Below are 25,030 nucleotides of genomic sequence, written 5' to 3' on the forward strand. Positions count from 1 at the left end.
TGGGTGACCGTGAAATAATTTAAACAGTTTACATTCATCCTTATATATATATATATATATATATATATATGTATATATATATATATATCTATGTATATATATATGTATATATATATATATATATATGTATATATATATGTATATATATATATATATATATATATGTGTGTGTATATATATATATATATATATATGTAGTATGTAGTGCTTCATCTTTACAACGCACTCACAAACGGCTGCATTCTGAAGAACGCTGTGCAAATAACAGTTTTGCTTCACTTTGTATTTTACATCACAAACGTGCCTTTGCCTCCAAAATGCTGGCTGGCTTCTACAAGCTTTTCACAATATCCTCACGGGACCTGCCGGCAGGAAACCACCACCACTGCGAAAACGAGGTTGGAGGAGCTTATCACATTTAAAAACAAAAAAAAAAAGTGTGGGGAGTGATATTTTTTTGTTCACCCAAAAAAACGTGAAATGATCTTGAACTTTTTAGTTAAAAGGATGACTAAAAAGTCCCAAGGCGTCAAGAGCAACAACTCTTTGAGGCCCCAGTGACTACTGAGCTCTGCTTGGGTTGGATGGATGCCACGCAGGGAGCAGTGATTGGTCGAGGGCATTGTCGATCGAATGGTGAGAGTTGCAGTGTGCATGTGCCTATATGGACTTGGAGGAGTCCTGTTTGCTGATGAGCACCTCCAGAAGGCGCAGCTTGGCCTTAAGTCTCTTGTAGGATCTGTATTCGTCCAGCATGGGCTCGCGGTCCTCCTTCTGCACGTTCCTAACAAGGTGAAAGGAAAAAAATAATAAAACCACTAAAGTGAAGTATTTTTAAGTGTCACTATTAATGCTGGTTCACATCTTTTGACATACATCTACGAGTGAATGAAACCATCGGCTGTACAGTTTGATGATGGATCAGCGTATTGAATCACTATTAAAGTTAAGATAATAAATCTCGAACCTTGTCTAAAAACCCTACACGAGGCTTGAAACTTGGGATGTTTCATTCAATATACGGTTTTAAAGACACATATTCCCATAATATAGCAATTTTCCTTGAAATAGTTTGAAATTAATGGCCAATTTCTATTTAATATTTTGCATTTGTTCATAAAATACATCTTTTTTGTAGCACACAAAATTAATTTAAATAAATAAAATGAAACAAAAAATCCAGAGGCCATAAAACACGATCAAAATGTGTGGTTGTACAACTTCTTTTGAAGAACTGCAGTAAAGTGTAAAGAATTAAATTGAATACAATATTGCATCAAGAAACATTTAACCAGAGTTTTGGCAGAAGAAGTTGATAAACTTTTAAATCAACAGTTAATCCAAGTTTTGTCATGTTCACTATTATGCAATGCGGCAACACTTTGGCCGTATGAGCTTGAACGTTGCTAGTGGCATCTTTGGAAAGGTCATATCCAAGGTGAGAACAGTGAAGGAGCTCAGTTCACAGAATTGCAATCCATGGCACAAGACATTTAATGAATGAAGTGTGAAGTGTCTGTGACTTGAGGTTGCATGTAAAAATCTTACAAAGCATTAACTAGTAAACATAAATATACATGCAGAAATTGCATCTGAATAGTCATTTGTCAGACTTGTATGCCTTTAGTACACGATCGTAAAACGGCCACGTTGACGTCACGATAATCGATATCTTGAAATTATGTTGCATATCGGTACTCGTCCATCCCTACTAGAAACCTTAACTTGAAAACCCAAACTCTGGCTCGAGACCTTACTTTTAAATGCTCACCCTCATTTGAAACCATAATCCTGGGTTGAAACTGTAGTCCTGTTTTGTAACCATAACCTTTGGTGGAAACCCTACCACTGTCTTGAAACCTTTCGATACTTTATTCATTACTATATCATTAGGGCTCCAATTACGAATGGATAAAATCACATGTTCAATTCAAACTAGAAAACCGCCTTGAAACCCTACCCCTGTGCGCACGTACCTGCCGTTCCGCTGATAGAACTCTTCTTCAAATTCTCTGATGGTCTTCCTCAGTTTCTTCTTCTCTGCTCTGGCTTTCCACAGCTGTTCCAGCAGCTCTGGCCTAACAAGCACATACACAGGAAGTGACGTCACCGTCATTTGGCTCACGTGTCCTTCGTGTCCATGCGTGTTCTCACATGGACGAGGCGTTAGAGCTGGACAGTCTCAAGTCGAGCGCCATCTTGCCGGAGCCTTCCTCCATCTTGGTCCTCATGGAGCCCCCCGCGGTGGTGTTGGTCTCCATGGCCATGATGACCTCAGAACTCTGCATCTCTCCCCCGCTGCTCTCTCCTTCCTCCTCCTCCTCCTCCTCATCTTCGTCGTCCTCCTCGTTGTAGTCGTCCTCCTCCTTCTTTTCTTCATCCTTGCCATCGTCTTTCTCCCTGGTCGCTCGCTCCTCTTCCTCCTCCTCTTTGATCTCCTCCCAGAAGTGAGCCGTCTCTCCCTCTATGATGGGTTGGAGGATTTGGCTCCGCCTCTTACTGGAGGGCGACACCTGGGGCGGACAACATGAGATTGTCGCTAATGTTAATTATGCTATGGCTAGATGTCTCTCACCTTTATTATGCAAAGGCTAACATGGTAATAAAGTTTAGGTTAAGAATGCAACTGATGCGCACAATTATGACCATCGCTTGGAATTTGGTTTAAAACCTTAGTTTGAACCATAACACAGGCCTTGAAACCCACATTTGAAATCCTAACCTAGACTTGATATCAAAACCAACCATAGCACATACTTGAAATACCAGTGCTGCCTTCAAACTGAAATTTGAACAAAAAGAAACCACAAAACTTTCTTGAGAGCCTATTTGAACCCAATTTTTTATGGTAAAGCAAGACTAAAAACTACTAAACGATGTAATGCTAATTGCCTTGACAACGCTAAGGACGCTAAAGCTAATTCGACAAACGATGCAGACATTGCTGCTACAGACGCAAACGATGCACATGGCGCTTTTGCGCGTGTACTCACGGTGACCGGCGTGATGGTGACTCTGGTGAGCATCTGTTTGATCAGACGGTAACGCTCGTAGAGAGGCTTCACCACCAGACGCTCCTCGCGAGTCACCTGGCGCCACACATGAAGAGGACCCATATTAGTGTACACGCCTGAGAACTCAACCAGCAAGTTGCTATGTGAACTGACCGGTCGCCCGTGCAGGCCTTCATAGTGTAGCAGGTTCTTCTGGAGGACGGTCTTCTCGCAGGACAGTTGTTCTTTTGTCATCTTCTGTGGCAAGCGCCAAACAATGGCGTCAACATCATCTGCTGCTACGCGAACGCTAAGGTTAAGGCTAACGAGCGTCTCACCTTGATGTCGTCGGGCCAGCCATCCTCTTGTCGCTTGCCGGTCACGCGTCTCTGGATGAGCTCCATTGTCTCTTCGCGAGTGGGGTGTGGCGCTGAGGTCTGTTGCGCCGCCGTCTGCTCCAACGTGGAGCCGAAGCTTTTGGGCAGCGTGTTACTGCGAGGGCGAGTCTGAGGGCCCAGCTCGCTCTCGGCGCGCTGTTTGGCATCTGTGCCGCAAATCGACAAGAAGGACAAGACCATGTAGGAGAAGTTCCAAAGACAAAACGACGACTGAACTTGAGTTGAGGGCAACAACACTTGGACATGATGTCAGACACGCATGCAGCACGCTACATTGACACACGCACGCACACGCACACACGTGACTACGTTACATTCAAAGTTGGTGGATCCAAATATTGAAATTGTGATGGCTTGAAACTGTGACCCAGACTTAAAACCCTACTTTGAAAACTCAAAATCAGGTTTCAACCCTAAGCTGTGCTTGAAACCCTATTTTGAAGCCCTAACCCGGCTACAAATTAACATTTTTAACTCACTAAATTCTGTCTTGAAACCCTAACCCATGCTTGGCATCAGAAAATATGACAAATGTGTGTGATTCTGTTGAATTACATCATTGCTGTGTGAAAAACAACCTCAAGAACAACCTATACAGCTTAAATGACATCACACATATGTGAGAGACACACACACACACACGCACACACACACACACAGAGCACGTGTCCACATGAAGGAAGCGGGATGCTCTCACAGTGCCACCTGACAGTGGACGCGTCTACTTACAGGCACGGCTGCTACTTACTGAGGTGACACGGGCCCGAGTGAGGGGCGAGTGAGCAATGTGAGGGGGGCGTGGGGGTGGGCGGCGCGGGGTGGCGCCTGTGTGAGTGGAGCACAGCCTGGTGCCTCAACGTGCTCCTGGGGAAAAGGTGGTGCTGGCGTCCTGGGTCGGTCGGGGGCGAGAGAGGGAGGAAAGCGGGTTCTCGGGTTATTCACAAGACAAATGCGGCGGCCTCCGCCCGGGAGAGAGCGGTCGACTCGCCGAGGGAGACCACGGGACTGGGCGCCACGTGTCGGGTGCGATAACGTCCACGGTACAAATTCACGTGCGGGATAAATTGATGTGTTTGCAATTTCACAGACGTCCCACTGAATGGTGGATGTGTGAGAGCCACTAGTTAGTGCTGCAGTCATGCAGTGAGTCTGTGTGTGTGTGTGAGTGGGGGTGTATTTGTGTGTGTGTGTGTGTGCATGTGTGGCCATGGCACAAAACATTCACAGCTCATACGACCCACGCACGCACACACATCCATGCGAGGCGTGTCTACCTTTTATCTGCCGCCGGATCTTGGTGAGGTCGGTCATCCACTTGAGGACTTTGGTGTTCGCCGCCTTGTCGCCGTGAGAAGGCTGCACACACCATGCGACAACAAAATGCAAATGATGAAGGACAAAATGAAATTTCCTGTCAAATCATCCACTATTTCCAGGGGATAGGGACTCAACAGCAAAAAATAAAAAAATTCAACCAATGACCATTTTCAGTTCTTCACAACCAATAAAATGTCTTCAAATATTGCTGTGTGTAATAATTGGCTCATTGTTCGTATTTTTTTTTCTCTTGTACCTTGTAGTTCTTCTCCTTCTCAAACTGCTCCTCAAACTGTTTGATCTTCTTCTTGAGGTGTTGAAGCTTTTTGGTGAGCTGGTGTGTCACTGAATCGCCTCCTCTCAGCGCCTCCTTGGAGCCGAACGACGCTCGCCTCGGCCTGAAGAAGACCAAAGGAGGTGAAGAGGAAGCCAGGAGCAATGGTGGGAAATAAATCATTCGCTATGTTGCTCAGTAGGGGTGGAACGCTTCACATCTTGCTTTTGAAATTGACCAAATTGTGACTTAAGAGGTTTTGGCCCAACGCCAGCGAAATACACGTAGTGAGTGGAATGTAGAGCAAAGTAAGTAGCGTTTCTTCCCTTACCTTAAGTAATGTTGAATTAAAACTACTATTCTAATAATGTATCCAAAATGTTACTTAACTCATTCAATACCATTGACGGCTAAATACGTCTTTTTTTTTTTTTACTCAGTTGGTAGTGAATGAGTTAAGGAATTGCAATTGAGTAAGTCTTTTTCTTTGGCATGTATTTCACCTGTGTGCTTTGGTGGGCGAGGTGGCGTCGGCATCCTGCTGCAAGAAGCGCTGTGCGCCGTGCACGCCGAAGTCCAGGAAGCGTCGCGCCAGGAGGTGTGGGTGTGAGCGGGAGGACGAGGGTGAGGCGTCCTCCCGCCCGCCCTCGCCAACGCCCTCGTCGTCCTCCTCCAGGGGCAGGAGAGGGAGGGGAACCATACGGCCCGCCAGGGGGGACAGCTGGGCCTCGCCGCTCTCGCTGTCGTCCTGCCACGACTTGAAGGCCGGAACCGGATCTGCAGGAGGACACAAGCGGAGGACAATTCTTAAGACGTTTTGTTGGTGTTAAGACAACATGGGAGGAAAATCTGCCGTTGGAAGAAGAAACAGGAAGGAGCCCCTTCGCTATGTTCCCGGAGGACAAAAGAATGGGACGGAGAGAGGGTGGGCGGGTGAAGTCGTATTGGTCGGTTGGGTGGGTGGGTGAGAAGTGGAGTCTCGCATGTACAACCACTCACCTTGGCCTTCTTTCTGCAGGTGCATACATGAGAAATCTATGGGAGGGAGGTGGAGATGATGACGATGAGGAGGAGGAGGAAGAGGTGGTGCTGTTTGGATGGAAGGCAGAGGAGAGGAAGAGGAGGAGAAGACGGGTGGTGAGCTCCATTGGTAGGCAACATTTGGGCAATGTAAAACCACACTCTGCAATTCTGACACCGAACTCACGTAGGAGAGCATTTAATTGACATGCCTGACACTATAAGTTATCAGCATAGATATAATTGGAGGAAATCATTTTCAGATAAATGAAGTGAAATTGGTTTAGTATCATCTTCAATGACAATGTTTTGTCCTTTCCAAATGACCCCAAACCTGTGAACAATTGTGCTTATTGCCAACAATAACAGTGGTGCCTTGAGATCCGAATAAAATGTGGTCCGTAACTCAAAACACAATCTCAAATCATCTTTCCTCAGAAAAAAATGAATGGGAATACCACTAGTCTGTTCCAGCTCCGGCGCTCCCCCTAAAAGAAAAATGGAATATTTTCTGAACTCTTAACATGTCTAGAATGTGTTATGTCGTCAATTATAAACACTCTGTGCCAAGGGGGAGTTATGTTTGATATATTTTTTGAGAGGAATGTGTTGATCTGGGTCTGATGCTCCTCCCCTTTAAAAAACTCTAGACCAATGACGTTTGCTCTACAGTCAGGTCCATAAATAGTTGGAAATTGAAATCATTTTGAGAATTCGAGTTCCTACATTGGATTTGAAATGAAACAATCAAGAGGTGCTTTTAGTGAGCTTTAATTTGATGATATTTTCATCCAAACCAGGTGAACGGCAAAGGAATCTCAACACATTTTATACGTGGCACCATCATTTTCATGGACCAAAATTAATTGGACAAACTAATAAATTTAAACACAACAAAATTCAACTGAAAATTATTTCCGAAAATTTGAACTTACTAACAACCAAATAAATCAGAGCAAATACGTCATTGCAGTCAGAGTTCTTTTTAAATTAAAAATGCTTCAGCAGTGGTAATGAGCCACACCACCAGCAGAGGGCAGCGGTGCACCGTTTTAGATTCAGAATCCCCTCAGTGTACAGTTGCGAGTGGGGCACTCCAAAGTCATGGCGGCTGCAGACTAGTACCAAGACAATCGAACAGGGAAGGCATAAGCACCTCTATTAGAGTATGTGTTATGATAGATAGCAGAAATATGTTTTCAGAAATGAAAAAAGTACAACAACGATCTTGGAACTATAACAAAGTTGTTACGACAGCCACTAACGGCTGATGGAGCCGCCCTGGTGAGTTGGCGTCACTCTCAGCGCTTGTGTCCGCCACTAAAAAGATTATTTTGCAATCAAGTCATTCCTAAATGTTGTTTTAGCTGCTTTATACCAACGAATGAAACCAGTGTTCAGATGTGTCATGAAAGCAAAAATATAAGCATCAGTCACTATTGTGCTTAATAATTGTTTACACCAAAAAAAAAAATATATTATTCTCCAGATTTTGGGCAAAGTGAAACCTATGTTCTAGTGCTGATCACGAGACAACAGAAAAATAAGAATTAAACTTAAATAAATAGCTATCATTTTAGAACTTTATACTTTTTTTTTTTTTTTTAATTTATTTATCTAATTTATATATTTGTCTGTATTATTGTTGTATTGCACTGGAGGGGGGAGCCCTCTAATCTCGTTGCACACTTGAGTACAATGACAATAAAGGGATTTCTAATTCTAATTTCTAATTCTAATTTATCAAAACATCATAACAAGAACTGCATAACCTCAACTTGTGAAGTGAGTTGAGTTCACCACCGCCATAAAGTGCTTGCATCTCAATTTTTGCTTGCAAGTCAAATCAATTGGCTGAAAAAAGGTTTGTATGTCCAAAAACATGTACGTCGGGTCACCCATATCTCAAAGCACCACTGTGTCTTTTGTTGGGTACTGAATGTATCATCAGCTGTTCAGCTCTTAACTTAGACCACTGCCGTTTGTTCGCATTAGGGCCCTTTCACTGCATTATTTTGAATATTTAGCACCCTGCTTTTTACTGCTGCCCTGTGTGCACTTTATTGGAATTCTTCCATCACACTGCCATTTGCCATCAACCTAAGAGTTTTTATGTTACACAGTAAAAAAACTGCAAATGCTGGATAAGCAGGGGTTCACTGAGATGCTGAGATGAGTCATGTGGTGTGTTTGTTTGTATCACACACCATCCCATTGGTGGTCGGGGAAGAGCTGGATTTGGGGCGCGTGGCCACTGCTTGACATTTGACTGGTGTTGGCATTCTGGTCACATGAAGAGTCCTGGAAGGTGAGAACAAGAGAGGATGGGCGTTACTTTACGTTTTATGCTGTTAAATAAAGTTACTTATGATACATTATGCGTCTAACAATTTTTTCTGTTCCCTCAAACAGTGCTACATGTGTTACACTGGATTACAGTTACTTTACATTAGGTGTGCAATGACTTGATTTTTATATTTTTATGACATTTATATTACAACCTTTGAACCCTGCCCGTATGCATTAAAACAGGCAGGGTCACAGGGTTGCGGTTGGCAAGATATACATTACATTTACCTGTGATACACTTTGCTACGTGTGCTGCATTATGTGCGGTATTTCATTGCTACACTAGGTTATTTTAATATACATTTGATTTGTCTTAATATTGTTTCCATTTATACATTTGTTTTGTTACCCCAAAAAATAATTCTTTGAATAATCATGATTTCAATTAATACGAAAAAAATCTAGATTAATTTTTTTCCCCATAATCGGGCAGCCCTATGTCACACTATAACGCATTTATTACATGTTAAGAGTCGTACTCTGTGTGGAAACACAATTGAGTCAACTTACACAATTGATGGCGTCATCAGGCTGATCGTCCGCACTGAAAGCACAACACAAACATTGTCACAGCAAAATATTTTTTAAAATGTCTTTTGTATCTGTGGGAACAAAGTATTATTGGATGATACATAATCAGGGATATACATGAACATTATAGTGTGGTTCTCTGATTTTTTCCCCCACGTCCTCATGAAGCAACATAGACTCACAGCACACACGCACAGCACTGAGCAAACAAAGTAGGACCTGTGGGCCATATCCCGCATGTCTGCAATACAGCTGACACGATTAGCCGACTGATAATGATAACGGCGATGTCAACCAAAATCATCAACAATTAATTTAATGGTCAACGAGTAGTTTATTTACAGTTATTTATTTGGTGCACCGTTTTGTCTCCAAACTGCCTCATCTCCTGCTTCTATCGCTGCCTGTATGCCTGTCTGATATGCACATGCGCGATCGTGGTAATCCGGGTCATCCGTGATGTAAACGGAAACATTGTATTTAGTGCTGTGTCATGGCTAACCCGTTTTAGCAACAGAGGCCGACAGTTAGGGCACATTTCAACCACAAATACATAAGATGCAAACCTGCCTTTCATGGCAGCACAACGGGGGTGTTCGATCATTTAAAAAGGACGTGTGTATTACGCCCGTCACCCGCTCTCATGAATGGAGAGCATGAACTGGGGAAATACCAGCACTCAAAGTAACACATGACTTATTTGCCTTAAGTGCCATCTACATCGCATAACAATAAACGCAATTTAGTTTGTTGCAATATACTACATTATAGTGATTAAAAAAAAAAAAGTTCCTCCTAATATTTAAGGATTATGGTTTGTTTCAGGTGAATACCACACTTTAATTTTGTAGTTCAGTTTAATACTTTTCAATTATGCATATTAGTGAAACTAAACAAAAAGCTTTGGATAAAGGTTGAATGAAAACAAAACTAAAAACCAATACAAGTGTTTATTTTAGTTTTCTTTAGCACAGTGCATTTTACAAATTTTAGTCCTTTAATTTAACTACCTTTTATGTAAAAAAAAAAGGCTTGGTGCCCTATAGTAATGCAATATGTTTAAAGGAATTCTTTTGTATTGAGAGATGGTTTCATAGAATTACTGCAACTCTGCATAGTGTAAAATTTTGGATCAATTTCAAAATCCATTAAACAATTACAGGTACCAATGTCAAGGCCTGAGTATGCACTTCAATTTAAGTTGAGCCATCATTTATAAACTCAGAAATGCTGGTACAAGCTGCACACTTTAATAAAAGTTGAAGGTGTCTATTTTGAATTTGGACACACCTTAAAAGGATTCAAGCTGTAAGATAAGGATGGTTATAAGAGCAGCTGCTTGCTGGTGCGCAGTCGACTAATCGCAATTACTGTTGATGATTAATCGACTGGCAAAATAGTCTTTTGTGACAGGCCTAGTTCAGAGTCTCGGCAGCTTTTAGGAAATCTAACTAAAGTCTGAACTATGCACTTTCATTTTGAGGTACATGTGTGTCAGGGGTGCAAGCGACCAAGAGCAGTGTTACCAACTTTAATATATTGTCGCTGTATTCAGTGACTTCTCTGACCAACTATGTTTAAAAATGATGAGCACCAATGCCAAATGTGGTCCTCTTATTTGCACAGTGAAGGGAAGAGAGGAATTTGCCCTGGTAATGATTTGTGAGTCCCAAAAACAGCTTATAGTGATTTGTGCTCATTTTCAGCATGTTTTCTTTTTTTTTTTTGGGGGGGGGGGGTGTTGATTCAAGCTGACATCAAATTCATCCATCCATTTTCAGAGCTGCTTATCCTCATGAGGGTCGGGGCATATTAAAGACAATTGTGGGATCGGTTCCCACTCAGTGATGGTGCCTATGTGCGTCCTGTGACTGGCTGGTGACCAGGTCAGGTTGTAGTCGATGTTAACCGGTGGAGGAAGCCTTTATTGCCTCCATCATGCGAGAGCCACTTTACAAACTTAACCAAATGCAACAATGCACCGCTCTACCTGTCGGCGCCAATGTTGTTCTCGGCATCTCGGACAGCATCCAGCTCCATTCCCGAACCCTCTTCCAGGGGCCCCAGTGCATCCTGGGAGGAACAAGTACCGGAAGCCATTAATAGTATGTCTTCACTGCAAATCAAACCTTCGAAGACTTCTTCTATTCACACCTGTGTGTCTTTCTGGTCTGCATTTGTCTGGCGCTCATCACGGCAACCAGCAGGCTGCACTGTGTCACTAAAAGAAGGTGAAAGAGGGTAAAGAGCATCAGGAGAACATGTGTCATACAAAGCTTGCTGTGTCAAGTCATGTTGGTCTCTCACTCTTGTTGGCTGTCAAAGTTGCCAAGGTCCTGGTCAATGGAGGACTTGAGATCAAAGAAATGCTGCTCTACCGCTGCCCTGATGGTTCGTTCGATGATCCTGAAGACACACAACACATGGTCAATGCCAGTCCATTGACACTCAACACGCGTTTTAGAACAACAGAGCGATGTTATGGGTCTCGACACTCCAATCTGACGGAGGCCAACAAGTAGAATCGGGACGGGCTGTCGGGACAAATGATTACTGTGATCGGCTGTCAGCTAGCAAATCAGTGCACTGGACAAGAACCGATAGTGACAAAAGTGGAAAATGACAAAAATTCAAGCCATTTCTCAAGAACTAGACAAACTTTGCTAATTTTCATTACGGCCATAACGGCTGGCTGGACAGAAGAATGCCAAGGCCAAGTAATCACTCTCATTCACAAAAGACCGCCGCTATTCAACATCACCGCCAAAGGCTACGCATTGACTGTCGCCACAGATGTCATGGAGGCGTACTACTTCTCACGCCTGTGCAAAAGGTCCGGTTTGCGACTCCGTCGGCTTTTGCGGTGTGCGCTTTCGTCATTTTCGGATTGGCATGTAGAGGCCTTTAGATGCATGTGTTGTTTTACACGCGTTGTGGAATGTGTGCTCCTTCGCAAGTCATGTTACATGTCTTACATGATACATGTTTTACAGTTACATTTGTAGTGTTACATTACGTGTGCTACATGTCGTAACGTTTTACATTACGCGATTGTTACTAGGTTTGCAACAACAATTCACGGTTAAGTTTGACATTTAAGTGTCACGGTTCAATACTTTTTTGATATAAAAATTGTTTTTAGTGGAATGTGCATTGTTAATAAAATGTCTTACTTAAATGGCTAAAAAAGTGCATAGATTTATTATACTACAGTTTGTTACGTTCCATGCTTGTGTTTGTAATTTTATAAAATGTTATATAAAGATTGACATAAGGGCCGCTTATGGGGGAACGTGATTGTCCATAGTGTTTATCCTAAGCCTTTCATAACAACGACGGCCCGGGCTGAGCCAGCGATGATGTCACCAGTGGCCTAATGCAACATTCAGACTAAGACTGAGCTTTCCTGGCGGTGCGATTCCATAATTAGTCCTTGTAGTTTGCACGGTCAGGCACAGATGCGTGTGGGGCGGAGCGCATGATACGTTTGGAGCAGTGGGGCCACATTTGGCCAAGTCTGAAAAATGTAACTTTTGTCACATATCATTTCATGACTGCCAAACAGCTTCAGGACATGCCACGTCACACACAGCATCATGTACGAGTGGTTTTTGAGTTGAGCTTCTGCAGCAATGGAGGAAAAGATTATTCTCACGGTCAGTAGTCATGTGGAGTGCTACAACATGGCCAGCTATCAATACTAGAACTGAATGGTGAGCAAGGAAGTTGGCAAAGCGCACCTATAAGTGTATTTACTACTGAACGGCACCAAGGCAGCAATAATGTTTAGCATTAGACAATTTATTTCGCATCGTACATGTCATCATGAAACTTTTTTTTTTCCTGTCAGAGTTTTGCTGCAAAAAGTGGAAGGGCTTGAGAGATTCTACTTCAACACTCCATATGACATCTTGTGCTGTGTTATCTTCTACCGTTGTTACTTGTGATGCATTTACAAGTGTCACTTGACTAGTAAAACTTGTAAGCAGTGTAATAGGAACTTCAAACATGATTCTCATCAAAAACGCATCGTAGATAATGTCTATACTTTTTATTAGTGTTTGCTTGCTCTTATTGGCATCAACTGAGGCACAACATCGATATACCCGCCAAGACATCGTGAACATTGGATATCGATGCGAAATAACCATCACAGAGGAATTTTGCTATGATCGCAAAATTCCGAACGAACTGGCGAGGCTGCCCGGCTCACCATGGCTGGTCATCGGGGCCGGGAGGCGGCGCAGGCGACGCAGAGAGAGGAAGCAGAAGCGAGGCTGCAGGTCCGGTGTCTTGCAACGGCTGCGACGGCAGCCCCATAGGCAACCACTACCGAGTCTGCACCTCACCAACGCCAGATCCGTGGTCCACAAAATCGACGACCTGGGATTACAAATCCTGGGAAACCGCTATGTGCGCGATAGCAGTGTGATCGTCGTCACGGAAACCTGGCTGCACGCAGACGTCCCCGACGCTAGCATCCAGCTGGCCGGGCGCTCGCTACATCGCGCGGATCGGACGAGGGACACCGGTAAGAGGAGGGGCGGGGGGCTCTGTGTTTACGTGCATGAGAACTGGTGCGGCGATAGCACGATCGTCGAGAAGCACTCTTCCCCCGACATCGAGTTCATGTCCGTTAAATGCCGGCCTTATTTTCTCCCGAGGGAGCTAACGGTAGTGATTGTCACAGCTGTTTACATCCCTCCCGACGCTAGCACTAGCACGGCGCTCTCGCTACTCGCGTGCGTCATCAATAAACATCAGCGGGCCCACCCTGATGGCGTTCACGTAGTAGCGGGAGACTTTAATAAGGCCAATTTAAAGACTGTACTCCCAGAGTTTCACCAGCATGTCAAGTGCCCAACGAGGGGAGACAACACTCTCGACCATGTGTACTCGAACATCAAGCACGCATACAGAGCCCTCCCACTCGCCCCTCTCGGCCAGTCAGACCACCTGTCCTTGCAGCTCGCACCTGCGTACACCCCTCTCAGGCGCAGATTCAGGCCTACCACAAAGACTGTGAAAAACCTGGCGTGACGACGCCATGAGTGAATTACAGGACTGCTTTCATGACACAAACTGGGACCTCTTTGATCATCAGGACCTTGATGTCTACACGCACTGTGTACTGGACTACATCAAGTTCTGCATGGAAACTGTGTCCCAACATAAGACTATACGGACCTTTCCAAATGCGAAGCCCTGGATGTCCAGCAGGGTTCGCTCTCTCCTCAAGGCCCGTGACGCTGCCTTCAGGTCAGGCGACAAAGCCCAGTACAGGGTGGCTCGTGCTGACCTGAGCAAAGGCATCAAGCTAGCCAAGGCAACCTACAAGGGGAGGCTGGAGGCCCACCTTGCCAGTAACAGGCCACGGGAGGTCTGGCAGGGTCTACGGAGCATCACCAACTTCCGTGGCAGCAGCACGACCTCTGCAGACCCGAGTGCATCGCTGGCAGAGGAGCTTAACTGCTTCTTCGCTCGCTTTGACTCGCCCCAACCGTCACACCCCCGCACTTCAAGCTCCAACTCCCCCCCACTCATCGTAGAGGAACACGATGTGAGGCGCGCGCTCCTGGCGGTCAACCCCAGGAAAGCTACTGGACCCGACGGAATACCAGGCAAGGTCCTCAGAGCATGTGCCCACCAACTGTCACATGTTTTCTGCAGGATCTTCAACCGCTCCCTGGCTCAGGCAGTCATCCCCTCCTGCTTGAAAACTTCCACCATTATTCCTGTCCCCAAAAAGTCACCAGCCGTCCACCTGAATGACTACCGTCCTGTTGCTCTCACACCAGTCATTATGAAGTGCTTCGAGAGGCTGGTTCTCCAGCACATCAGGGACTGCCTTCCTCCCACTCTGGACCCCTACCAGTTTGCATACCGGGCTAACAGATCCACTGAGGACGCCATCGACACTGCTCTGCATGTTGTGCTGGGCCACCTGGAACGACAGCAGAGCTATGCAAGGATGCTCTTTGTGGACTACAGCTCGGCATTCAACACGATCATCCCAGACATCCTCGTCGCCAAACTGGACACTCTCGGCCTCCCTGCCCTCACACGCATCTGGATTAAGGACTTTCTGACCAACAGACCCCAGACTGTGTTGCTCGGCCCCTACACGTCCTCCACCCTCATGCTGAGCACCGGTTCCCCCCAAGGATGCGTGCTGAGCCCTCTCCTGTACGCCCTCTACACCTACGACTGCAGCCCGGCCCACGGCAACAACACCATCGTCAAGTTTGCTGACGACACGACAGTGGTCGGTCTGATCTCGGAAGGTGACGAGACAGCCTACAGAGAGGAGGTAAAGAGACTGACAACTTGGTGCAAGGACAACAGACTGCACCTTAACTCTGCTAAAACAAAGGAGATTGTCGTCGACTTCAGGAGGAACAAGACGCTGCCGCCCCCCCTCTGCATCGAAGGCGTGTGTGTGGAGAGGGTCCACACGTTCAAGTTCCTGGGAGTACAGATCTCCGATGACCTTTCTTGGAGTCACAACACCACAGCAGTGGTAAAGAAGGTCCGCCAACGTCTGCACTTCCTGAGAGTCCTCAGGAAATTCAACCTGGACAGGAAGCTGCTGCTGGCCTTCTACCACTCGTCCATCGAGAGCCTGCTGACGTACTGTGTCTCCACCTGGTACAGCGGCTGCACTGAGGCGGACAGAGTGAGGCTCCAGAGGACAGTCAAAACAGCGCAAAGGATTATTGGCTGCCCTCTCCCCCCACTGTCGGACATCTACACCGCCCGGTGCCTCAGAAGGGCTCTCAACATCGTCAATGACAATACCCACCCAAACTCACACCTGTTCGACCTGTTGCCCTCTGGCAGGCGCTACAGATGCATCAAATCAAGGACCAATAGACTGAGAAACAGTTTCTTTCCGAGAGCCATCTCCATACTGAACTCTCACACACACACGAGACCACCCTAACCTCGCAAAACAGCATTGTGATGTGTTTCTATATGCCCTATTCAGTACTGAATTCCATTGCACTGTCTTCTTTATTTATCTAATTTATATATTTGTCTGTATTATTGTTGTATTGCACTGGAGAGGGGAGCCCTCTAATCTCGTTGCACACTTGAGTACAATGACAATAAAGGGATTTCTATTTCTATTTCTATTTCTAAATGTTTTGTAATGACAAAAGTTTGACCTCCATTCTATTTCAGTTTTTTCTTGTGGCAGAAATTAATGCAAAATCCAAATGTTTCAAGTATGAGTTATTTTCAACATTTACTTTCAAGTGGACAGTCAATGTTCCTTGTCAGACAACGCATATTCAATGTTTTGGCCAAGTTAAAAAGACGTCTGTCAAAGACCTTCAGTGTGTGCTTCTGTTGATGGCCAAAATGTATTTTAGGGTGATGAGCTTCTCCTGTTGTGTGTGACTTCTTGACACTAAAGAAGGAGCCAAGCCAGACTGAAAAAGGTAACAACGTTCATCCCACACACCTTTTTCAGACAATTAATCCTTAAGATCTACGGAGATTTTGGTGCGCTTTCTTTCTCGTTTACTTTAGCTCAGAGGGCCAAAACTGGACATGCCCACGCAAAGTGCAGGCTGACTGTCATGTGAGTGCATACTTATTTACGCCCATTTTGTAGTTTGTGACGCTACTGACGCTTCTGATGCAACACTTTTATGCTGCTTTTTTTATGCACCTCATTAACTTGTTTCTGTTGCACCTTTGACCACCATTATATTCAAATATGTATGTAAAATGATGACGTGGACAGTATGATTGCGATATTGTTCAAAGTAATATGGCAAGTTTTACTATTAAGAGGGCCCAAGTCAAAAGATTGGCTATAAGAGATCAGCCAAAGCAGGAATTCTCAAAACATGTATAGAAGGGAAACATTTGCAGCAAAAAAAGTAAATATAATATATAGGAAGTGAATCAATAAGTAAATAAAACTGCCAACATGTTAGGAATACATAAAATACAAAAATAAATATTTGGCACGAACAAAAACAATCCAAAATATTAGGATGGAAAATACAACAATATTCCTAAATAGCACAATGATCACACAAAAAATATATGAATAGGAGACAAAATAAATTACAAAAACATACTTAAATGTTAATTAAAAAAAAATTGGATGGAAAATACAAAAATATTTGGCAAAAATTCAATGAAAAAATAAGCTCTACATCACGTGCTGCCTTCCATCAAGTTGCATTACAACGAAGCTATTTGTGTACCTTAATTAAACTTTTAATTATTATTAAACACACTGTTTGTGTGTGGGCAGGGGTGTGTATGTGTGTGTGTGTTCTCACTCTGCAGAGTCAGCAGGCAGCATGGGCACAGGGGAGAGATGGGAGCTGCAGAGAGAAGAAAAAGACGCCGCCACGTTTAGAACATCCTGTTCTTCTGGACCGCCATTACAGACAAGGAATGACCTTGGCGAGTGTGTGTGCGTGTGTGCTTGTGAGTCACAACAGGAAACAGAAGAAGGACGGTTACGAGGATGCTCACAAAGGCCACCAAGGCGACACACAAAATCATCGGCGCCACTCTGGGCAGGCACATTGTTATTTGGGCTACTGTTTTGCTTATAAGATATGAGACTCGGAGTGTGGGTGTGTGGGGGTGTGTGTGCGTGTGTTTGCTAGCTATCGAGGTCACATTTGCACAGTTGTTCTCTCAACACAGCTGAGACCTGGCTGTAGATGCTCGCAAACGCACACCGGGACACATTCCGGGGCAGCACGTTTACATAACAACACGAGGTCAGTGATGTTGTAAAGCAATGCACAAGTTCAAGTACACACTCAAGTCTGCCTCTGATTGGGAGGTTTTCAGAGAGAATAGACTTATAAAGCTGGACAAGAAGGACATTTCTTTTGACGAGTGCACTTATGTTATCCAACAACAAAAGCAGCGCATGCGTAGAGAGGCACACTTGCGGAGAACTATTTTGCTATATGAAAATAGCTGCACAGATATAATCAGAAAAACAACTGAATATCTGAAAAGAAGACAAAATAGACAAACATACTGAAGTCGAGAAGAAAAACAGACAAAGAAAATAATTGCGTACATGTGCGGGTCTGCGAAAGCATAACGATGACTGAAAAAGAAAAGTTCAATTATGTTGGAACTTTCTTGTTTAACATTATAAATATCAAGTTCAAATGAAATAAAATTGTCCAAAAAAGCAATTCCTTACGATTCAGATCTTTGACTGAGCCCAATGGAGGTACAATAGGCTTCTTTTTAAATCTTAAATCTTTTTCAATGCAACCATTTTTTAATTTTTCAGTATTGTACAAGAGCCGTGTTCGTAGCAAGAAATTTTGATTTAGAAGAGAAAACGTAGTAGTAAATGCCAATAACGTGTTAACTTATCACATTTGAATGTGATAATCAGCATGCTAAAAATGTGACGTTAAAACATGGCAAATTTGACTTCTGATTGTGCAACATGAATAATCTCACACGGAAATAAGATGTCAATTTCCCTTCATACCGTGATGACCTCATCGACTGTACATCAAACATCTTCTCATCAAACCTCAGTTAAGATCCTGCCTGCTACAAGGGACCACATCCACGAGCGCGTGAACGTTTCGTAACCCTTGATAATGTGTCATCATGACACTGGTAGGACTCAACGACTTGTCCTTGGGGGGCCCTGAGGGTCCTCTTGACAGACCAAGCTAAGCATTCAATTAAGTGAACCTGTGAGGTAACATCAAGTCTTTACAAGAGCACACTATGGTGTCGAGATTGTGTCAAAATAGGGCCCTTCCATGCAAAGGAACAACATGAAAACAGGAGCAATTGAAGCCCCCCCACCCCCCACACTTTTTATAATTACCGATATTAATAGTCAAAACCATAACTACTAGGAAACCCTTTAATAACACCATAACAATATTACAAATTTTTATGCAAAAGATCAAAATGAGTCTGTGATCTGTTTCAAGTGTGACGTCTATGCAGACTGTGGATTGGACGCAATCCACCGATGAAAGGCAAAAGGCTTGCAAAAACTGATTTGAATTGAGCAGCATTGCGACGTAAGACTCACGACACATTAGTCAAGTATGGGCCGACTTCATGTTTGCTACCAGCCCATTCAACTCGGGGAAAATGGGACTGGCTGCAACGGCACGCAGCATCTAATACTTTGCATTAGCTGCCTGTCTCAGATGGGCTGAAGAATAAACAGCTTCAATTATTTTTGGAGAAACTCCTGAGCATTTTGGAGCCAGAACTGTGCTGTACTGTGTTGTGTTTGGTCACAGTTGGCGGAGGACGCCTGCATCAACGGCGGCTTTTACACATGCTATGAATACATTTTCAGGTATTAATCCACAAAACGAAACATCAATCAGTCCTCTTAGGAGGCTGCAAGGTTGTGCGATGTCACCATGGCGGTGTACCATAGTGCACATTAAGAATGGGCCGGGTAAGGTGGCTTAATTTGCATTGGTCAGTCCCTCTGAGAGTGCACGAGGTGGCACTCGCCCTGCAATGGCTGTGTCAGGGCGCACTGTGGACAGCCACACTTCCCCCGATGGCCCGGCCCGGCCCCCCGGTGGAAGCATCCTGAGGCGGATTGACTAGCGTCAAGTCACTGTTTCAGGCTGGTTCTCAGTTTCTACCGCTGTAGCTGTGTCATCATGCAAAAAAATGGATTGTATTATACTCAGATTTTTTGTTGAGTCCAGCCCTGTGGTGACGGCCGGCAACCGCGGCGTCACCAGAGAGGACTGACCGGCGTGTATGAATGTGGGGCTGAGTCATTTAAAAGACGGAAATGTATTTGTATTCATCTTACAATAAATAAATTAACCAATTTAATGAGATTTAAAAAAAAAAAAAAAAAGAATAAAACAAGATAAAAAAACTTAGTGTTATGATTATAATTAAACAGTTTTAAACCAATTAATAAAATACAACTTGTTAAATGTAGATGGAAAACTTGATTTTACAACAATCGAATGAGTTAATAGAATACCAATACTTTAATGGAATATATTGTTGAAAGATACAATAATATAAAACAAATGCAATGTTTTAGTCATTGTAAAATTATTATAATCATATATTCTCTTGATAGTAATATTGTTAATCCTACTAATTTACTTTCCTTTTTGCAAAAAATAAAATCATTATTTGATGAGATAAAAAAATTATAATCCATTAATGATATTACATTATCAAGAGGTCATTACTAAAAACATAACACATGTTAAATGTGGAAGTAAAATCAAGTGTTATTCCAATAATTTTTATATTCTTCACAAGAAAAACCCCAATTAAACAAGGGTAAAAAAAAATCCACTTTGCATTCATAATTCACAATTGCGTGATGCCACATCTTTCATTCCTGAGTTATGCAACTGGCGTGTTTACCTCTGCAGCAGCACATCACAGGACATCCTCATGGTTCGTGGTACAACTTTTTATACAGAGCTTCTCAAAAACAACAAAAAAAAAACATCCAGAGCTGACTATTGCATCTATTTGCTGTTCAATCAAACCTCCTGCAGGGTGAACAACATCCAGCTACTGTCTTCCGACCAGCACTTAGCCGCATCCAACATCCAGCCGCGGCGGTGGCGCTGCCCAAGTCAAGTCCTGACGTAACCAGGCAACAACACCAGCAGGTTGGGGGGGGAGGGGCGGCGGTAATTGGGGAGGGAACTCCAGTTGTGCCAGCCAATCAGAATGGAGGGAAAAGAGTCGCAGGGCAGGCAGAGACTGCGGGAGGAGTTTTGGGGTTCATTGTGTAAGGAGTTCTAGCTCACCGACTTGCACGCAAGCCTCAATCCTCAGATATGCAGCGAATGATTGACAAGAACAAAGAATCAGCGAGGCTCGGACAAAAGCAATCCAGGCTGAGTTACACCATCCCTTAAGCAGGGACTCAGAACTTTTTGGTTGACCTTGAAGCACAACCTTTGCTGTACACATTGGCCCGCGGCCCATTCAAACATTTACACTGCATTGATTTAATTGATGTGACTGGTATTAAAAAAAAAAACAGTGACGCTAGAATCATTGTCACTGTGATTATATTGCAAAATGTCAGTTATTTGACATACATTCTATTTACCACATATAAACTTGCGATCGGGCTCACATCTCCAGTTAAACTAATTGCATAATTCACAAAATAAAAACTATAACAATAATGTCTTAGAGATGAACACAAAAAGGGGGGAAATGTAATAAATATCTATATAAAAAATTAACAGAGGTTCTAAGTTAAATACACTGTATATAGAATGAAAAATGTCAGTGTTAAGGTTTTGCCAACTGTGATTTCACAATTGGGCAAATGTAAAGCACTGCACAGCAACTCTTTCCACCCATGATTTGGCAACGACAAGGTGACATTTGCATGTACCACATGCACAGACAGGACTTGCTGAGAAACCATTATCAATATGCATCGCGATAGACACGTGATCAATAGCAATAGAAAATACAATCCGATAAGCATTTTTTGAGTGCGCAAGAACAGTGCTCATCTGCCAACTCGAACATGAAGCTGCTGAAGCAACAAAGAAGTGTGCCCATTTGCGTGTTCATTCCTTGAAAATTTGTTTTGCAATACCAGAAATCTTGAATCATATTTTTCCTTTAGTTTACTTTATCTTATCTCAAATCCATCCGTCCATCATCTGAGCCGCTTCTCCTCACGAGGGTCGCGGGCATGCTGTAGCCTATCTCAGCTGTCTTCGGTAGTAGTCGGCGGGGTACACCCTGAACTGGTTGCCATTAATTTATTTCGTGATTATTGAAAAAAAAAAAAAAAACTCAATAATGTGATACTTCTATGGTGATAATTTTTTTTTTAGCCGTATTGCCCATCCCTAAGCACACAGATTTGCTACACAAATTGGCAAGGAAATAATTTGCCTGCTTTGTAATAGACTACTGCTGCCACCAGAGAAAACTTTCCAATGACACCACAAAAAGTTACACTATTTGTAGCTAGCTTCTTTTTCTTTTTTTTTTTAAACAAGTCCCCTGAGGAATTGGTTGAGAAATATAGCTGATCTGCTAATCTCCCAAGGCAGAAACTTATTGGCTTGACTGAGTTTCTGTGGGAGTCAACAGTGTCGCAGGCATTTTCTGATGTCTCAGTGCATGGGCACTGAACTCGCTTAACTGCGAAGAGACGCAATAAAGTCAATTTAGTCGAGCCTCTGTCAAAGTTTTAGTCAGTCCACTTTCTGCCCAGTCAGCTCCGTTTTTTCATGTCCTGTTTATGTTCCCAAAGTAAATAATTAACTTCAGTTTAGTAAATCACTTATAAACAGTAGGCCACGGTCTTCATCTGACCTAAATGTCATTCATTAACCCTCCTTCAGGGAACAATTAGCCACCTGCATTTTAAACTTCAGCGACAAAAAGAGTGAGATGAAAATAAAAAACATCTTTCAGGAATAAATTTCCCCGGGAAAGCAGCACGCTACCAGGAAACATGGGTCAGAAGCGAAAAGGCGCGGGTGTTATCTGGGTCAGTGAGCGGATCTCCTTACACACAGCGAGGAAGTAGCGCATCGTCGAGAAGATTCAGGCCGCGAGGATGGCACGCAAGCCAAAATGTGCAGGAGGAAAGTGGGGACAGGACTTTTTCGGCAAATGTCCAATTCATAGTTGGCCTATACTCACACTGTCCATAGTGTGTGTGCCAACCGCTGTGTTGCAGTACATTAGTGTAATGTATCTTTTATGCCATTGATTTATAGCGACAGGCGGGAACAACTAAATGGGCCAGACGGCAGAAGGACCAATGAGCCCATGCAGCCACCTGTTGTCATTCATTCACATAAATACAGATGTGGTCAACAGGCCCAGTTTTCACACAAAGAAAATCAAATTGACAGCAAATTGAGAGACGGTCATATTTATTTTAGTATACAGTGGTCCTTCAACATACTGGTTACTCAAATCCAGCTATTTTTTGCATTTTATTTGATGGAGTTCAGTGCAAAAAGTAAAGTCACGAGCGCTGGATGGTGCAGTGAATTTCACAACAAGCTATTGTTTTAGTTTGTTTCATTATCTGAGTCGATTCTGCCAATAAGGGGCGCGGGAGAACAGGCAAACTCCACACGGGATGGCCGGAGCCCGGAATCGTACCCCGCACCGGCGAAATGTAACGCAGACGTGCTAACCAGTCGTCCAAGGTGCCGCCCTCAAATTGCGAACAGTTTTTCTTCTTCTGAAAAAAGTGCTTTTTTTCCCAAGCTTTTTAATCCCACTCCGACCTGTTTGTTGTAAAACTAAAAGCAAAACCAATTACTGAAAAACCAGATATCAGCCAAAAAACTGTATCGGATTTTATCAGATGACTGTATTTTCACGACCATAGGGCGCACCGTATTACTACGCAAGCAAAATGGTGCATTTAGGGTATATTCTCAACGTCGGGAACTTCTAAATGCACCACGCTGTTCTGCACAATTGTTTTTCCTTGATTATAACGTTTTCAAGATTGAGAGAAGGCAAAACCTCATTCCCGATTAAATCTTGATTAATCGTCCAGCTCAACGTGAAAGATGGTATTTTTTTTGAGTAATGAGCGTGGCACTACTGTACGAGTGAAGTGAGTTACAAGCTAAGTCTTTGAAAATATGAAACTCTTAAGTCAAGGTAGGTCTCCGTGGCATGCCATGAGATTTTGCTGATGCAATATATGACTTAATAAAGGTTGGGAAGCACTGCTATAAGGGTTCCACCGAACGACATTTTCCACAAGTCGATAACATGCGACACAAACAGGAGGCCAACCATTTCCCACTGCAGTTTACAGCATGGCAATAAACACGGCATGTGTCGCGAGGGTCCATATTCATACCAACACGCTTTTCAACCTCGGCCTGTTTTGAGGAACAACTCGCAAACAGCCACAGACTCACCTTTGCATGTGAGTATCAGTTGCTCTCATGCTTCACAAATAGAATGTTAGCATCCAGTGCGTGGAAACAAAGTGAAGTGGTTTGTGTGCAGCTTGACTGACGGTGAGGTCTGTTTTCTTCTGTTGCCATGCAGACAGATAACAGAATAGTCCACATTAGCCTGACTAAGGCCATGTCCGCACGGACACAGAGCTTGATTTGATTATTACGGAAAAATAAATTTGCACACTGAAACAGTGAATCGTTTCAAGAAACGTGCATTTCCACATGAAAAAGCTGAAACGCGGTGCAAGGCCTGTGTGGCACTGTAATGCTGCCATGGGAAGTCACCAAAAACAGAAAATGAGAAAGTATGCAATGTAAACAAACTCACAAAAATGGTCATAGATGTGAGGCGAGGAAGAAAGGAGGCATTTCTGTCAACTGGATTTGTGGGGGGATTTTGCAGCAAGAATGTAACACGGTATTGCACCATTGTTGTTAATGTTGGTTGTGTTCACGTATGGTCACATGAGAATTGGGACAACAAAAAATATGTGTTGCTTACAGACACAAGGTCAGTGTTTTGAGATTCATCCAGTCTGAGATCCAGTTTGAAAAATGATTGTTTTCATGCTCCCAATCAATATTTCGAGTCCATGTGGATAAAATTCAGAAACCAACTTTAGCGGATACACTCAAATTAGTTTTCTGAGTCGTGGAGCGTTTCAAACTAAATTGTCATCTTATTACATACGAAGATGTTGGGCTGGATTGTGAAATTCTCGGTCGGTTAGTACAACAAAAAAAAAAAAACATTTGTCATCTGTCAATGCAGAATTTGTCCCAAAATATTTTCTCAAATGGCATCTTGTCACCACCAAGGTCAACACAGCTGTTAAGACTTACTAGCGCTTAGTCCAATACGGTGCTTATTTTTAGCCGTTTGTGTGAGATTGATGTCTGTGTCTGGCTTTACTGCAATGTTCCTCCGAGTTGATATTCTAGTGCATGGAAGCATACAAAGATGAGAACAACATGCTCTACTCTACTAACCCCACCCTTCAAACTTGAAATATTAACACTTGAAACAAATTTTAAAAATGCAAAAATTCTTTATTGCGGCAAGTTCACGACTTCTTTCCTAGATCAATTTCAATTTCTTGAGATATTATTATTATTTTTGAAAGAAAAATGTGTTTTATTCTGGAAACATTTGAAATTGTTTCTCGAAAATAAATAAAAAAACAAACACAA

At 43.3% G+C, this 25,030-nt stretch overlaps 1 protein-coding gene across 5 annotated transcripts in view; it reads right to left on the reverse strand.

Moving 5' to 3' along the window:
- Positions 1-514: 514 nt before the first annotated feature.
- Positions 515-25,030, reverse strand: part of fam13b (family with sequence similarity 13 member B) — a 48,555-nt gene continuing 24,039 nt past the window's right edge. Inside the window, exons 8-24 of one of the 5 annotated variants that reach the window (XM_088293059.1) lie at positions 17,186-17,230; positions 11,190-11,288; positions 11,037-11,103; positions 10,873-10,955; positions 8,862-8,895; positions 8,210-8,303; positions 5,982-6,071; positions 5,486-5,759; positions 4,965-5,106; positions 4,666-4,747; positions 4,140-4,280; positions 3,332-3,537; positions 3,168-3,248; positions 2,994-3,089; positions 2,155-2,513; positions 1,977-2,078; positions 515-784 (exon numbers count right to left, since the gene is read on the reverse strand). In XM_088293059.1, the coding sequence (XP_088149185.1) occupies positions 661-784; positions 1,977-2,078; positions 2,155-2,513; positions 2,994-3,089; positions 3,168-3,248; positions 3,332-3,537; positions 4,140-4,280; positions 4,666-4,747; positions 4,965-5,106; positions 5,486-5,759; positions 5,982-6,071; positions 8,210-8,303; positions 8,862-8,895; positions 10,873-10,955; positions 11,037-11,103; positions 11,190-11,288; positions 17,186-17,230 (2,119 nt within the window). In that variant the 3' untranslated portion in view covers positions 515-660. Of the gene's footprint in view, positions 785-1,976; positions 2,079-2,154; positions 2,514-2,993; positions 3,090-3,167; positions 3,252-3,331; positions 3,538-4,139; positions 4,281-4,665; positions 4,748-4,964; positions 5,107-5,485; positions 5,760-5,981; positions 6,072-8,209; positions 8,304-8,861; positions 8,896-10,872; positions 10,956-11,036; positions 11,104-11,189; positions 11,289-17,185; positions 17,231-25,030 lie in introns of all 5 variants that reach the window. The other 4 variants (XM_088293058.1, XM_088293060.1, XM_088293061.1 and 1 more) reach the window with 4 other exon arrangements.

Source organism: Idiotropiscis lumnitzeri, chromosome 4 (genome assembly GCF_059441095.1).
Source record: "Idiotropiscis lumnitzeri isolate Australia: NSW breed Sydney's pygmy pipehorse chromosome 4, RoL_Ilum_1.0, whole genome shotgun sequence".
Lineage (NCBI taxonomy): Eukaryota > Metazoa > Chordata > Actinopteri > Syngnathiformes > Syngnathidae > Idiotropiscis > Idiotropiscis lumnitzeri.